The following is a 15,611-nucleotide window of genomic DNA, read 5'->3' as shown; positions in this document are numbered from 1 at the left end:
CATGGTCCACCCAGGTCGTAGGCAAGGTCAAGGATAGCAGGGTTCGGTACACGAATCGGGTTCTCGGTATGTCCAGGTCCAAACGCCAACAGGTAAGTCCAAAACAGTCCAGCTCATACACGGTAAATCCAGCCAATATCTATTGTCTCTTTCTCTACGGTTCATAGATCCTTCCACCCCTCTCTTCCTCTTCCTGGTTTTTCTTGACCCTTTATCTGTGTGTCGGCTCCACCTTCTGAGGGTTCCCCTTGCTTCTGGGACTTGTAGTTTTGGCAGTCGGCCATTTTGTGATCTGTAGTTCTGATCGGGGTGGCCATTTTAGTGATCGGGCAGAGCCCGTTTATTAGTTCTGCTCTCACATATCTGCCATTTATCACTCGACCCCCTTCTTTGCCACAATTATATAGTACTTTTGAAAATATTTTCTCCAGTATTCATTATGTTATTGTCTTGCTAAACAACATTGATAGTAATCATATGTTATAGCCCTTAAACCAATAATATCCATTGTATTTATAACCTTTTTATTCACATAATTTATTTACATATTAATATAGACTTTAATGGTTATTAGGGGACAATTGTGGGAGCAAGATCAGGTTGTAATGGACTCTCAGTTGTAATCTGATAAATCCTTAGTGGTCTAAGTTTACTGACTAACGGTGGATGGGGAGAAGACCAGAATATTATTTGCATAGTGATGATGCTCTGCATAGACAGCACATGCTTCAGTGGTCTGGGAGTGTTTATAGCCCTGTGAGTTTAAGAGACACTTCATGACTGAGAGCTGTCCTTCATGACAACAGAACCCACAACAACCATGACTTTTATCACCATCTTCATCTGGACACTTGCTTTCTACATCAAGGGTAAAAAAAATGTTTTACATTTTTTGTTTAAAATGAATTAAATCTACGCCATCAAAATGTATATTAATGTTAAAATTTTGATTCAGAGCTATTGATTACTATATGTAAAATTAATTTCATATAAATATTTGTATTCCGTTTTTCAGAATCTAGAGGACAGTACACTGTGACTCAGACTCCTGCAGTGAAAGCTGTTCTCGAAGGACAGACAGTCTCTCTGAACTGTAAAACCAGCAGTGATGTGCATGGTAATGTCTATCTAGCCTGGTACCAGCAGAAAAATGGAGGAACTCCTAAACTCCTTATTTACTCTGCTACAACACTTCAGTCTGGGATTCCATCTAGATTCAGTGGTAGTGGATCTGGGAGTGACTTCACTCTGACCATCAGTGGAGTCCAGGCTGAAGATGCAGGAGATTATTACTGTCAGAGTTTACACTACCCCAACAGTGTCTGGGTGTTCACACAGTGATACAGAGTCTTACAAAAACCTCCCTCAGTCAGACTGCACAGTGACTGTACTGCTACAGCTGGGACTTACTGCAGGTGCTGAGGGGAGGAGATGATCCAGTACAATGACACAGTGTGTAGTAGAGCTGAACAACAATAGAGTCAAACTAGAGCTATGTCTAGAAGACCTTAGATCATAACTGATCACTAAATGTTTCTCCTGACTATTAACTACATGTTGACTCTGTTGAGTAACTCAAGGAAAACCATCAACCAATCTGGATAGAGATGATGTGCAATGATCAAAACCCCTAAAGATGACCTGTGTTTTGAATAGCTAGAAATTAATCAACATGATTCAAACAGATACATTAAAGCCCCTAAACATTACCCATACATCCTCCCTCACACCACTGTGGTAGTTCCAGAAAGCAGCAGGTGAAGCAGGAGACTGGAGACGTCAGAGCTCTGGAGATCTCCTCTTTCGATCAGAGTCAGTCAGCAGCATCATAGTCCACACACAGACTGCAGTTACTGATCCTGACCACTGGAGGGAGACATAAAGCAGATACTATCTGCTCTAATAACACTGCAATAACAATATGCTCCATTTCTATATGTCTATAATCAATATATCAGTCCCCATTCAGCACTTATATCAGAAACCATGTCAGTCATTACATAGCTATCAGGTTTCTACATCGCATCAGTTTGACTGTCCAGGAAAAATATTTACATATTTTATTTTTTTATTTAACCTTTATTTAACTAGGCTAGTCAGTAAAGAACAAATTCTTATTTACAATGACGGCCTACCCCGGCCAAACGCTGACGACGCTGGGTCAATTGTGAGCCCTCATATATAGGACACTTTGCATTAGCAGCACATGCTTCAGTGCTCTGGTAGTGTTTATATCCCTGTGAGTTTAACACTTCATGACTGAGAGCTGTTCTTCATGACAACAGAACCCACAACAACCATGACTTTAATCACCATCTTCATATGTATATTTTCCCTGTGTCTCCAAGGTAATATATTTGACAGAAAATGATGCAAACCATTGCAATATTAGGCTTTATAACCTTATTACAGCTTAAGATAATAATCTATATGGACAAATGAATGAACAATTTAATGCTAATTCGACATGCCATCTCTGGTTCAGAGTCCAGAGGCCAGGTCATTGTGACTCAGACTCCAACAGTGAAAACGGTTTCATTGGGTCACTCATTAACATTCAGCTGTAAGACCTGCAGTGCTGTATACAGTGACATCTATGGAAAGGGGATGGCCTGTTATCAACAGAAACCTAGAGGAGCTCCTAAATACCTAATATACTTAGATTATATCTAGATTCAGTGGTAGTGGATCTGGGAGTGACTTCACTCTGACCATCAGTGGAGTCCAGGCTGAAGATGCAGGAGATTAATACTGTCAGAGTTTACACTACCCCAACAGTGTCTGGGTGTTCACACAGTGATACAGAGTCGTACAAAAACCTCCCTCAGTCAGACACCACTGTGGTAGTTCCAGAGAGCAGCCGGCTCTGGAAATCTCCCCTTTAAATCAGTTGGGCTACCGAGTGGCGCAGCGGTCTAAGGCACTGCATCTCAATGCTAGAGGCATCACTACAGGTGCTGGTTTGATCCCGGGCTGAATCACAAACGGCGGTGATTGGGAGTCCCATATGGTGACGCACAATTGTCCCGGGGTAGGTTGTCATCGGAAAAAAATATTTGTTCTTAACTGACTTGCCTAAGAGGTAATTTAAAAAAATAATATATATATATGTTTTTAAATGAAGTCAGTCAGCAGCATTTAAGTCTTTGAATGCCAAGTTAACAAACAGATCATTGGCCATTTCGAATCCAACCGTACCTTCTCCGCTGTGCAATCTGGTTTCCGAGCTGGTCACGGGTGCACCTCAGCCACGCTCAAGGTACTAAACGATATCATAACCGCCATCAATAGAAGACAGTACTGAGCAGCCGTCTTCATCGACCTGGCCAAGGCTTTCGACTCTGTCAATCACCGTATTCTTATCAGCAGACTCAACAGCCTTGGTTTCTCAAAAGACTGCCTCTCCTGGTTCACCAACTACTTCTCAGATAGAGTTCAGTGTGTCAAATCGGAGGGTCTGTTGTCCGGACCTCTGGCAGTCTCTATGGGGGTATCAGATCTCGGGACGACTCTTTTCTCTGTATATATCAATGATGTCGCTCTTGCTGCGGGTGATTCCTTGATCCACCTCTACGCAGACGGCACCATGCTGTATACATCTGGCCCTTATTTGGACACTCTGTGAACAAACCTCCAAACAAGCTTCAATGCCATACAACACTCCTTCCGTGGCCTCCAACTGCTCTTAAACGCTAGTAAAACTAAATGCATGCTCTTCAACATATCGCTGCCCGCACCCGCCCGCCCGATTCGGCTTCCTATATCGCAACAAAGCCTCCTTCTCTCATGCTGCCAAACATACCCTCATAAAACTGACTATCCTACCGATCCTCAACTTCAGCAATGTCATTTACAAAATAGCCTCCAACACTCTACTCAGCAAACTGGATGCAGTCTATTACAGTGCCATCCATTTTGTCACCAAAGCCCCATATACCACCCACAACCGTGACCTGTATGCTCTCGTCGGCTGGCCCTCGCTACATATTCGTCGCCAGACCCACTGGCTCCAGGTCATCTACAAGTCTTTGCTAGGTAAAGCTCCGCCTTATCTCAGCTCACTGGTCACCATAACAACACTCACCCGTAGCACGCGCTCCAGCAGGTATATCTCACTGGTCATCTCCAAAGCCAACACCTCCGTTGGCCACCTTTCCTTCCAGTTCTCTGCTGCCAATGACTGGAAGAAATTGCAAAAAATCTCTGTAGCTGGGGTCTTATATCTCCCTCTCGAACTTTAAGCATCAGCAGTCTGAGCAGCTTACCGATCACTGTACCTGTACACAGCCAATCTGTAAATAGCACACCCGACTACCTAATCTCCATATTATTACTTACCCTCTTGCTCTTTTGCACCCCAGAAACTCTACTTGCACATCATCATCTGCACATCTATCACTCCAGTATTAATGCTAAATTGTAATTATTTTCGACTCTCGGGCCTATTTATTGCCTATCTCCCTACTCTTCTGCATTTGCACACACTGTACATAGATTTTAAATTGTTATTTTCTTTTGTGTTATTGACTGTACGTTTGTTTATGTGTAACTCTGTGTTGTTGTTTTTGTCGCACTGCTTGCTTCATCTTGGCCAGGTCACAGTTGTAACTGAGAACTTGTTCTCAACTGGCCTACCTGGTTAAATAAAGGTGAAATGAATAGAGAAATTGATCGGAGGAACCTGCATGATGTAAGTGTCCGTCTCATTACACTTTTTAACATTTTATCTCTGTCCTGTAGGCGACAGAAAAGCCTTATACTCTTTCTACCATATCCTATATCCACTACATGATTTATGTTACATGATTATTTTCTGTGGAACGCCGCAGTGATGTGTCTCTCCAACAGCACCCTGGAGAGGCACCCTGGAGAGGCGCACTGGGAATGGACAAGCAAAATGTTTTGCGCCCCTGCCTTTGTCAAAGTGGGCACTGCTTATCATAGGGCTGCATCAGCGCTCACCTAAAAAGCCCATATGCCACTGGTTGAGAGAAATTATCATTGTTTTTGGGCAGAATTATGTGAGGTTTTATGTGTTACTGTATGTGTGTACTGGTCAGTTTAGCTCAGAAAATGCCGCCCTCGTCAATCTAACGCCATAGGTGGCCGCCTAATCCTGCCTAATGAGCGGGCTGGCCGTGCCAATGATCACTGGAAGGTGGAAACTGACTGGTATTCCTCTTTTCCATGGATATCAATATGTTACCATAGCATATTACCATAACACTAATAAACAGATAAAGTGATATGTTCAGAAGTTACATGATGTATGACTTTAAAAAAACGATCACCATTATTAATTATAATTTTGTCTTGCTAATAAACAACCAATAACCAAAAATAGCATTGTATTTATGCCCTTTTTATTCACCTAATTGAACATTACTTGAAAGTTACAATCGCTTCAGGCTCCCAAGCCATCAGAAAATCCCCAAATGGACCTTACAACCAGCTGTGGAAATTCAATGGATGTGATCATCAACAGCAGCATATTAACTTTTTTCATGAGTAGGTTACGTACTGTTAGCTCTGTGAATGAGACCTGATGTTGGATTCAACATGAGATACATGTAAACTACTTGTACATAAACTATCATCATAAAGTAGAATACCCATTTTATCTGTCATTAATTACATGGTGGCATATATGTTATGTCTCCCTTCCTGCATCCACCATAGAGGTTAAAACCAGTCACTCCCTCACATCTGGCCCAGTCCAGGGTATTTCAGACAGTGAAACTGTTCAACTGCTAGACTGATAGCTGTGGGAGTGAAACTGAGATTTGCATACACAGGGCTGGGTGGTTCTGCTTGTCCCAGAATAGAGCAGCACTGTCACCAGATGTTCACTCTGTTCCCAGGGGGTTGGAGGTAGAAAAGACTCTTTGACTATCTTGAAGATGTGATACCGTTGAAATTACGTGGATCTTGTAAAACAGACGTTGCTTAATACAAGTGTGATCAAATGTTGATAACATTAGCGTACTGTCTTTATGAATCTATAAATCAAGCATGGTCAAAAAATGGTCCAAAGATATGAATCAAAATAACCATCACCTACTACATGTGGCTAGACCTGTCCTGTTATTCTTGAAACATTGTACTGTCTAGACCTCTCCTGTTAATCTGTTAACATTGTAGTATGTAGACCTCTCCAGTTAACTGTTAACATTGTAGTATCTAGACCTCTCCTGTTAATCTGTTAACATTATAGTATCTACACCTCTCCTGTTAATCTGTTAACATTGTAGTATCTACACCTCTCCTGTTAATCTGGTAACATTATAGTATCTAGACCTCTCCTGTTAATCTGGTAACATTATAGTATCTAGACCTCTCCTGTTAATCTGGTAACATTATAGTATCTAGACCTCTCCTGTTAATCTGTTAACATTGTAGTATCTAGACCTCTCCTGTTAATCTGTTAACATTGTAGTATCTAGACCTCTCCTGTTAATCTGTTAACATTGTAGTATCTACACCTCTCCTGTTAATCTGTTAACATTATAGTATCTAGACCTCTCCTATTAATCTGTTAACATTGTAGTGTCTAGACCTCTCCTGTTAATCTGTTAACATTGTATTATCTTGTGTTAATATCAACTGCTGTAAAATGGCGCCAGAGAAGAAGGCAGACGTTTTACGTGCCCCCAGCAGATTGTATTTTTTGTTTGTTTATTTGCGTTGTTTGTAACTTATTTTTTTACTTATTTTGTTCATAATGTTGCCGCTACCATCTCTTATGACCAAAAATAACTTCTAGACATCAGGACTGCGATTTCCACAGACTAGCAGAATCCTTTATTTCATTTCATGACTCTGATGAGCCCGATGTGAAGGATATACTGCTTCCTCTGGAACAGGCCCCGATCCCCGTGATCTGCGTGAAAAGGAGGCGAAGAAAGAGGGGCCGAAGGGTGGGCTGCCTTCTGAGACTTTGTAGGCGATCGAGAAAAAACCCCACTTCCTTCCATTCTGTGTCACGCCCTGACCGTAGAGAGCTTTTTAGGTCTCTATTTTGGTTTGGTCAGGTTGTGATTTGGGTGGGCATTCTATGTTCCTTTTTCTATGATTTGTATTTCTGTGTGTTTGGCCACGTGTGGTTCTCAATCAGAGGCAGCTGTCTGTCGTTGTCTCTGATTGAGAACCATACTTAGGTAGCCTTTTCCCACCTGTATTTGTGGGTAGTTGTCTATGTGTAGTTGCATGTCAGCACTAGTTGTTTATAGCTTCACGTTCGTTTTTGTTATTTTGTTAGTTTGTTTAAGTGTTCTTCGTTTAATAAAGAAGAATGTATTTCAATCACGCTGCGCCTTGGTCTCATCGTTACGACGAACGTGACATTCTGCTAGCAAATGTGCAATATTAAGAGAATAAAATTGACGAATTATGCAGAAGATCGAACTACCAACGGGACATTAAAAACTGTAACATCTTATGCTTCACGGAGTCGTGTCTGAACGACGACAATATCAACATACTGGTTATCCGATGTACTGGCAGGATAGAACAGCGGAGTCTGGTAAGACAAGGGGCGGCGGACTATGTATTTTTGTAAATAACAGCTGGTGCACGATATCTAAGGAGGTCTCGAGCTATTGCTCACCTGCGGTAGAGAATCTCATGATAAGCTAAGTTCTAGATAAGTTCTAGACGACCAATTCTCATAGCTTTTAGCCGTACCTTTATCCTACTCCTCCTCTGTTCCTCTGGTGATGTAGAGGTGAATGCAGGCCCTGCAGTGCCTAGCTCCACTCCTATTCCCCAGGCGCTCTCTTTTGATGACTTCTGTAACCGTAATAGCCTTGGTTTCATGCATGTTAACATTAGAAGCCTCCTACCTAAGTTTGTTTTATTCACTGCTTTAGCACACTTTGCCAAGATGTTCAAGCCGTGTCTGAATCCTGGCTAAGGAAGAAGCACTTGCCTACCTGGTTAAATAAAGGTGAAATTAATAAAAATAAAAAATAAAAAAAGCTGTAGACCACACTACATACCGAGAGAGTTTCCATCTGTATTCTTCGTAGCTGTTTACGTACCACCTCAGTCCGAGGCTGGCATTAATACAGCATTGAATGAGCTGTACTCCGCCATAAGCAAACAAGAAAACGCTCACCCATAGGCGGCGCTCCTAGTAGCCGTGGACTTTAATGCAAGGAAACTTAAATCCGTTTTACTTAATTTCTATCTTCAGTCTAGGGTCCTTTTTTCTCAATTTTTGCCTGACTGACGTGCCCAAAGTTAACTGCCTGTTACTCAGGCCCTGAAGCCAGGATATGCATATAATTGGTACCATTGGAAAGAAAACACTTTGAAGTTTGTAGAAATGTTAAAATAATGTATGAGACTATAACACAATAGATATGGTAGGAGAAAATCCAAAGAATAACCAACCGTAAAAAAGAAAATTGAGATCCCATGCTCTTACAATGGAAAGTATAGGGTAAGTCCAGCTCCCATATTGCAATTCCTATGGCTTCCACTAGGTGTCAGCAGTCTTTGCTAGTGGGACGCCTATCCCTGAGAAGTTAAATGTGCAACCAGGGGAAAAAGAACTCTGGAGCACATATACTCCACACACACAGACGCATACACAGCTCTCCGTTGCCCTCCAATTGGCAAATCTGACCATAATTATATCCTCCTGATTCCTGCTTACGAGCTAAAATTAAAGCAGGAAGCAACAGTGACTAGATCAATAAGTAGTCAGATGATACAGATTCTAAGCTACAGGCCTGTTTTACTGGCACAGACTGGAATATGTTCTGGGATTCCTCTGATGGCATTGAGGAGTACACCACGTCAGTCATTGGGTTCATCAATAAGTGGATGTCGTCCCCACAGTGACCGTACGTACATTCCCCAACCAGAAGCCATGGATTACAGGCAGCATCCGCACTGAGCTAAAGGCTAGAGCTGCCGCTTTCAAGAAGCAGGACTCTAACCCGGAAGCTTATAAGAAATCCCGCTATGCCATCCGATGAACCATCAAACAGGCAAAGCATCAATACAGGACCAAGATCGAATCGATCTACACCGGCTCTGACACTAGTTGGATGTGGCAGGATTTGCAAACCATTACAGACTACAAATGGAAGGACAGCCAAGAGCTGCACAGTGACACAAGCCTACCAGATGAGCTAAACTACTTCTATGCTCGCTTCGAGGCAAATAACACTGAAACATGCATGAGAGCACCAACTGTCACGGAAGACTGGATGATCACGCTCTCTGCAGCCGATGTGAGTAAGACCTTTAAACAGGTCAACATTTTTAAGGCCGCAGGGCCAGAAGGATTACCAGAACGTGTACTGCGAGCATGCACTGACCAGCTGGCAAGTCTCTTCACTGACACCTTCAACCTCTCCCTGTCTGAGTCTGTAATACCAACATGTTTCAAGCAGACCACCATAGTCCCTGTGCCCAAGAACACTAAGGTAATCCTGCCTAAATGACTACCGAACCGTAGCACTCACGTCTGTAGCCATGAAATGCCTTGAAAGGCTGGTCATTGCTCACATCTACACCATCATCCCAGCAACCCTAGACCCACTCCAATGTGCATACTGCCCCAACAGATCCACAGGTGATGCAATCTCTATTGCACTCCACACTGCCCATTCCCACCTGGACAAAAGGAACAACTATGTGAGAATGCTATTCATTGACTACAGCTCAGCTTTCAACACCATAGTGCCCTCAAAGCTCATCAATAAGCTAAGGACCCTGGGACTAAACACCTCCCTTTGCAACTGGATCCTGGACTTCCTGACGGGCAGCCCCCAGGTGGTAAGGGTAGGTAACAACACATCTACCACGCTGATTCTCAACACGGGGACCCCTCAGGGGTGTGTGCTCAGTCCCCTCCTGTACTCCCTGTTCACCCATGACTGCATGGCCAAGCATGACTCCAACACCATAAATTAAGTTTGCCGACGACACAACAATGGTAGGCCTGATCACCGACAATGATGAGACAGCCTATAGGAAGTTAGTCAGAGACCTGGCCATGTGGTGCCAGGACAACAACCTCTCCCTCAACATGATCAAGACAAAGGAGATGATTGTGGACTACAGGAAAAGAGGACCAGGCACGCCCCCATTCTCATCGACGGGGCTGCAGTGGAGCAGGTTGAGAGCTTCAAGTTCCTTGGTGTCCACATCACCATCAAACTAACATGGTCCAAACACACCAAGACAGTTGTGAAGAGGACACAACAAAACCTATTCCCCCTCAGGAGACTGAAAAGATTTGGCATGGGTCCTCAGATCCTAAAAAGGTTCTACAGCTGCAACATCGAGAGCATCCTGACCGGTTGCATCACTGCCTGTCATGGCAACTGCTAGGCCTCCGACCGCAAGGCTCAACAGAGGGTGGTGCGAACGACCCAGTACATCACTGGGGCCAAGTTTTCTGCCATCCAGGACCTCTATACCAGGTGGTGTCAGAGGAAGGCCCTAAAAAGGCCCTAAAAAACTCCAGCCAACCTAGTCATAGACTGTTCTCTCTGCTACCGCATGGCAAGATGTACCGGAGAGCCAAGTCTAGGTCCAAGAGGCTTCTTAACAGATTCTACCCCCAAGCCATTAGACTCCTGAACATCTAGTCAAATGGCTACCCAGACTATTTGCATTGCCCCCCCTCTCCCCCTCTTTACACCACCGCTACTCTCTGTTGTCATCTATGCATAGTCACTTTAATAAATCTACCTACATGTACGTACTACCTCAACGAACCGGTGCCACCGCACATTGACTCTGTATCGGTTCCCCCCTGTATATAGTCTCACTATTGTTGTTTTACTGCTGCTCTTTAATTACTTGTTACTTTAATCTCTTATTCTTATCCATATTTTTTTTAAACTGTGTTGTTGGTTAGGGCTCTCGTAAGTAAGCATTTCTCTGTAAGGTCTACATCTGTTGTATTCGGCGCATGTGACTAGTAACATTTGATTTGATTTGCTGGTTGAAGATGATGTGGTTTCAAGTGAGAACATAAATAACTAAGCAGTGACATTTAGGTCTGATAGTTTTCAAAGAAACTGTGAATCAGGCTTTATTAATATATGTCAATACCATTCAACAACATTTAAGACTGTAGTTTAATTATTAAAAAAGACAACAGAAATATGTGTTCCAAAGGGAAATATTTATTTTAATCTATTCATCAAAGCATCAAAGCAATCATTCCTACAGTATCTAATAGTAATAAAACAGAACTCAGAACAGAACTCATCAAATTTAACACTGACACAATCTCAGTCTACAGAGAGGATTGATACATGAACTCAAGCAAAGCCCCCTGTTAGTCTACATGTCAGTGATCAAAAGACAGAGAACATCTGATCTCAGAACAGAGTCAAAGCAGAGGAACCAGCAGCCTCTCTCCACAGGGTTGTGTGACTGAGGGCTTCTACCCAGAACAGTCAGCCCTCCTCAAGGTCTTGGTGACTGGAGTCTGGGATTTCTGCTGGGCTTCACAGGTCACCTCTCCTGCCTTGGTCCACTCCTGGCCAGTGAGAGTCAGGGTGCTGCTCCAGCTGTACAGACCGTCCTTCTCCAGGACCCCGAGACTGGTCTTCTGGTTCTTGCTGGTCCCGTCCACTTTCCAGCTCAAGGTCCAGTCTGAGGGGAAACCCTTGTTGGCCAGACACGTCAGTGTGGCTGTTGTTGTACTGGACAGCTCCTCACTAGAGGGGGGCAGGACGGTGAGGGTGGGGGAACTGTTACCTGGAACAAACAGAACACATCAACTAAGTAATTACATCAAGTACAGCTACAGTAAGAGATTATCTTCAGCAAAGGACACAACAAAATAAAGTGAATTGGAAATGCCATCTAAATATTAATGTAGAAGTTGGATTGTTTAAAAGATGTGGAGAAACACTAAAGTAATATGATATAAAGCAGATTTATGAACCAAACAAGTAGAAAGTGTTTAAATAACTAGAGTTACTAGTCATACGGTGTCAGTTATTCATGTTATACAGATATTGTTCAGGAATGGATCTGATCAGAACAGCCTGCTCATATTAATAGTATTTTCATCACATATCATCCATGTTGGATTATGAAGTCAGTTACAACCATAACTGAGACCCTTTGTCTTCACACTAACAGTGAAGTCTACCATGAATACAATGCAACAATGATGAATACTATATACAATACTATTAGTTATTATACCAGAATTAGGAGTGATATTCTGCAATTATACAAATCAGACATACAAATAAACCTACGATTTATCATTTTGATTCAATAAATATTTATTTGAAAGAAGGCTCTGTCAAAAGCTACATTTAACCAAAAATATTTGAGTTAAAGATAATAAAAATATAAATAAAAAATCGCACACAAACAGTAATACACAATGCAACAACTATATTCCATATTATTAAATAGTTATCATACTAGAACTATCCTCTGCAATCGATCAAACCACACATTTAACTAAACACCTACATTTGAACATTTTACTTAAATAACATTTTATTTGAAAGAAGGTTTCGTCAAAAGTAATAGAAAAAATATATATTTTTTGGAAGTAAATATGTAAAAAAGCAACATTTTCATAGAGACAGAGTTTCACAAAAAAAATCCCCCACAAAATTATCTGAAAGAAATATTAAAGAGCTTGTTACTTACTTCCAACATCGAGTCTGGTGCCGCTACCAAAAGTGTACCACAGTGATACAATCCCTATTGCTGCTCGTACAAAAACCTCCTGCATGTTTGGCACTCTTAATTTCTTTAGACTGTGGTTCAAATAATTAACTCTGCTATAGTATGAATACATTTCAGAAATGATTTAATCTACTCAATTAGAAATAAAGTGTTTTTCATGTTGATTTCTTTAACATTGACCAAACCGGACTTTTTCTTGTACATCTCCTACTACTGTAGATGCAGCATGTTTATTCATACAACTAATCTAAAATGTCGGCTATTGACTTTCGTAGTTTAAAAGCAGGTCAAATTTGATTAGATGTAATAACATTCATATTGGCCATAGTATGTGTAGGCCTTGTGTATTTTGTTCAAATCATTTTAAAAAGTTAATTTAAAAAATCCTCAATATCAAGGCAAAACGTATAGAGATATTGAAACACGACATCAAAAGGTGAATAAAATAGTTAATTTTGTACTTTACTTACTTCCAACATCAAGTCTGGTACCGCTACCAAAAGTCCTCCACAGTGATACAATCACTATTACTGCTCGTACAAAAACCTCCTGAATATTGGGGAAGCTGAATTTCTTTAGACTGTGGTTCAAATAATTAACTCTACTATGGTATGAATACTTTTCAGAAATGATTTAATCTATTCAATTTTAAATAAAGTGTTTTTTATTTCGTTTTCCTTAACATTGAGCAGAAACCTACTGTTTACTATATATTTCCTACAAGGTGCAGTATGTTTATTCATACAACTAATCTAAGATGCAGGCTAATCACTTTCATCTTTAGAAAATATTGGTCAAATTTGATTAGATGAAATAACTTTTGTATTCAAATTGGCCATAGTACGTGTAGGCCTTGTGTATTGTTTTTTAAATCTTAAAAAAAAAAAATATATCCTCAATATTGAGGCAAAAATAATGGAGAACTTGAAACACAACATCAAAAGGTGAATAAAATGTAGATTTTTTTTGTTTACTTACTTCCAACATCAAGTCTGGTGCCGCTACCAAAAGTCAACCACAGTGATACAATCCCTATTACTGCTGGTACAAAAACCTCTCTGTGCTGTGATGTTGCAGTTGTTACAGTGAAGATCACTCATACAGAATCATAATCAACACAAATACACTTTAACATCTTCCAGGTAGAACAAACACTTCATATTAGATGTTTCTACATAATAAAAATATGAATTGTGTCTTAAATCCAGATATTAGTATTGTTTTCCTTCCTCTGTGTATCAGGTGTTCTCCTAGTCTGTAGGTACAGTCCAGCATCAGATCAGTGTTGCTAGTGTTCCTCCATATTGTCCATATAAAAGACAACAGCAGCAGTAGTGATAGTGATCCATGTTGTATATTCCTTTATTAAACATGTTGATCTCACATTTAACAGTGGTGGTAAAGTCACAGAGGACAGACAACACTACCAGAGGAATCCTACCAGCTTTAGTTTAGAGAAGTGTTCACTAACTGATTAGAGGAACTTACACGAGAGACCAAGCATGAGTGAACAGACAGTTCATTATATCTGATCATCATCAGAATCAAAATATAATTGTGGTGTGACATAAAAGTTGCCATACATTAGTTATCTTAGTAAAAAGTTGCTGTTTGATGTTATTAAAGGGGTGACATGCAGCTAGCAGTTAGAGTGTTGGGCTAGTAACCGAAAGGTTGCTTGTTCAAATCCCCAGGCCGACACGGTGAAACATCTGTCGATGTTCCCTTTAGCAAGGCACTTAACCTTAATTGCTCCAGGGTCGCAGTTGATAATGGCAGATCTTGGCTGTGACCCCACTCTCTGAGGCTGTCTCAGGGGGAGTTGGGATATAAAAAAATAAACATTTTTAATTCACACATGCGTGAAATAGGACAAATATAAGCACCACCTAGTTGTTATAAAGGAAAGTTAATGCAGGACAAAATATATTCTAATGGGAGCCTACTTGGAAACTGAAATAGATTTGAAACATTAATTTGCATAATGCATCTGCTCCGCTGCTCTAACAGCATTTATATCCCTGTGAGTTTAACACTTCATGACTGAGAGCTGTCCTTCATGACAACAGAACCCACAGCAACCATGACTTTTATCACCATCTTCATCTGGACACTTGTTTTCTACATAGAAGGTTAACATTTTCAGAATGTATTATTGCAAATTAATTAAATCTACAGTGTTTACATGTACAGTATATCAACGTTAATATTTCTATTCAGAACTATTCATTACAATATGTAATATTTCATTCTTATAAATGTTTTTACTATATTTTTCAGAATCCAGAGGACAGTACGTTGTGACACAGACTCCGGCAGTGAAAGCTGTTGTCCCAGAACAGACAGTCTCTCTGAACTGTAAAACCAGCAGTAATGTTCACAACAATGACTTTTTAGCCTGGTACCACCAGAAACCTGGAGGAGCTCCTAAACTCCTTATTTACCGTGCTACAACACTTCAGTCTGGGACTCCATCGAGATTCAGTGGCAGTGGAACTCGTAGTGACTTCACTCTGACCATCAGTGGAGTCCAGACTGAAGATGCAGGAGATTACTACTGTCAGAGTTTCCACAGTAGTGGAGAGTTCACACAGTGATACAGAGCCGTACAAAAACCTCCCTCAGTCAGACTGCACAGTGACTGTACTGCTACAGGTTGGACCTACTGCAGTAAGAGACAATGACATTGAACACTGATCAGGTCAACTTTGAATATGGTTAGAACGCATGATACAAATCACACGTTCTCCAACGTCCTCATTATCGTCCTCATCATCATCGCCATTAATATCATCATCATGGTTGTATCTTGTTATATTGGTAATGAACTGAAAGTGTGTATGAAAGTTATTAGACGTTTTGAAACACATTACCAGTCCATATGCAGAGTAAGATCTACAGAAGTAAAAGAAAAGTGATGTTAA

At 41.0% G+C, this 15,611-nt stretch overlaps 2 gene segments (V, D, J or C); one reads left to right on the top strand and one right to left on the bottom strand.

Annotated features, from left to right (window-relative positions):
* Positions 1–795: 795 nt before the first annotated feature.
* On the top strand, positions 796–1,341 carry LOC120049393. The segment is given in 2 exon segments: positions 796–869; positions 1,016–1,341. Coding segments are annotated over 2 exon segments (399 nt in total).
* A 9,800-nt stretch (positions 1,342–11,141) lies between these two features.
* Positions 11,142–12,733, bottom strand: LOC120049127. The segment is given in 2 exon segments: positions 11,142–11,730; positions 12,649–12,733. Coding segments are annotated over 2 exon segments (402 nt in total).
* Positions 12,734–15,611: the final 2,878 nt, after the last annotated feature.

The sequence above is a fragment of the Salvelinus namaycush genome, chromosome 6 (genome assembly GCF_016432855.1).
Source record: "Salvelinus namaycush isolate Seneca chromosome 6, SaNama_1.0, whole genome shotgun sequence".
NCBI classification, from domain to species: domain Eukaryota; kingdom Metazoa; phylum Chordata; class Actinopteri; order Salmoniformes; family Salmonidae; genus Salvelinus; species Salvelinus namaycush.
The sequence above is the reverse complement of the archived record's forward strand: the minus strand, read 5'-3'. Positions and strand labels throughout refer to the sequence as shown.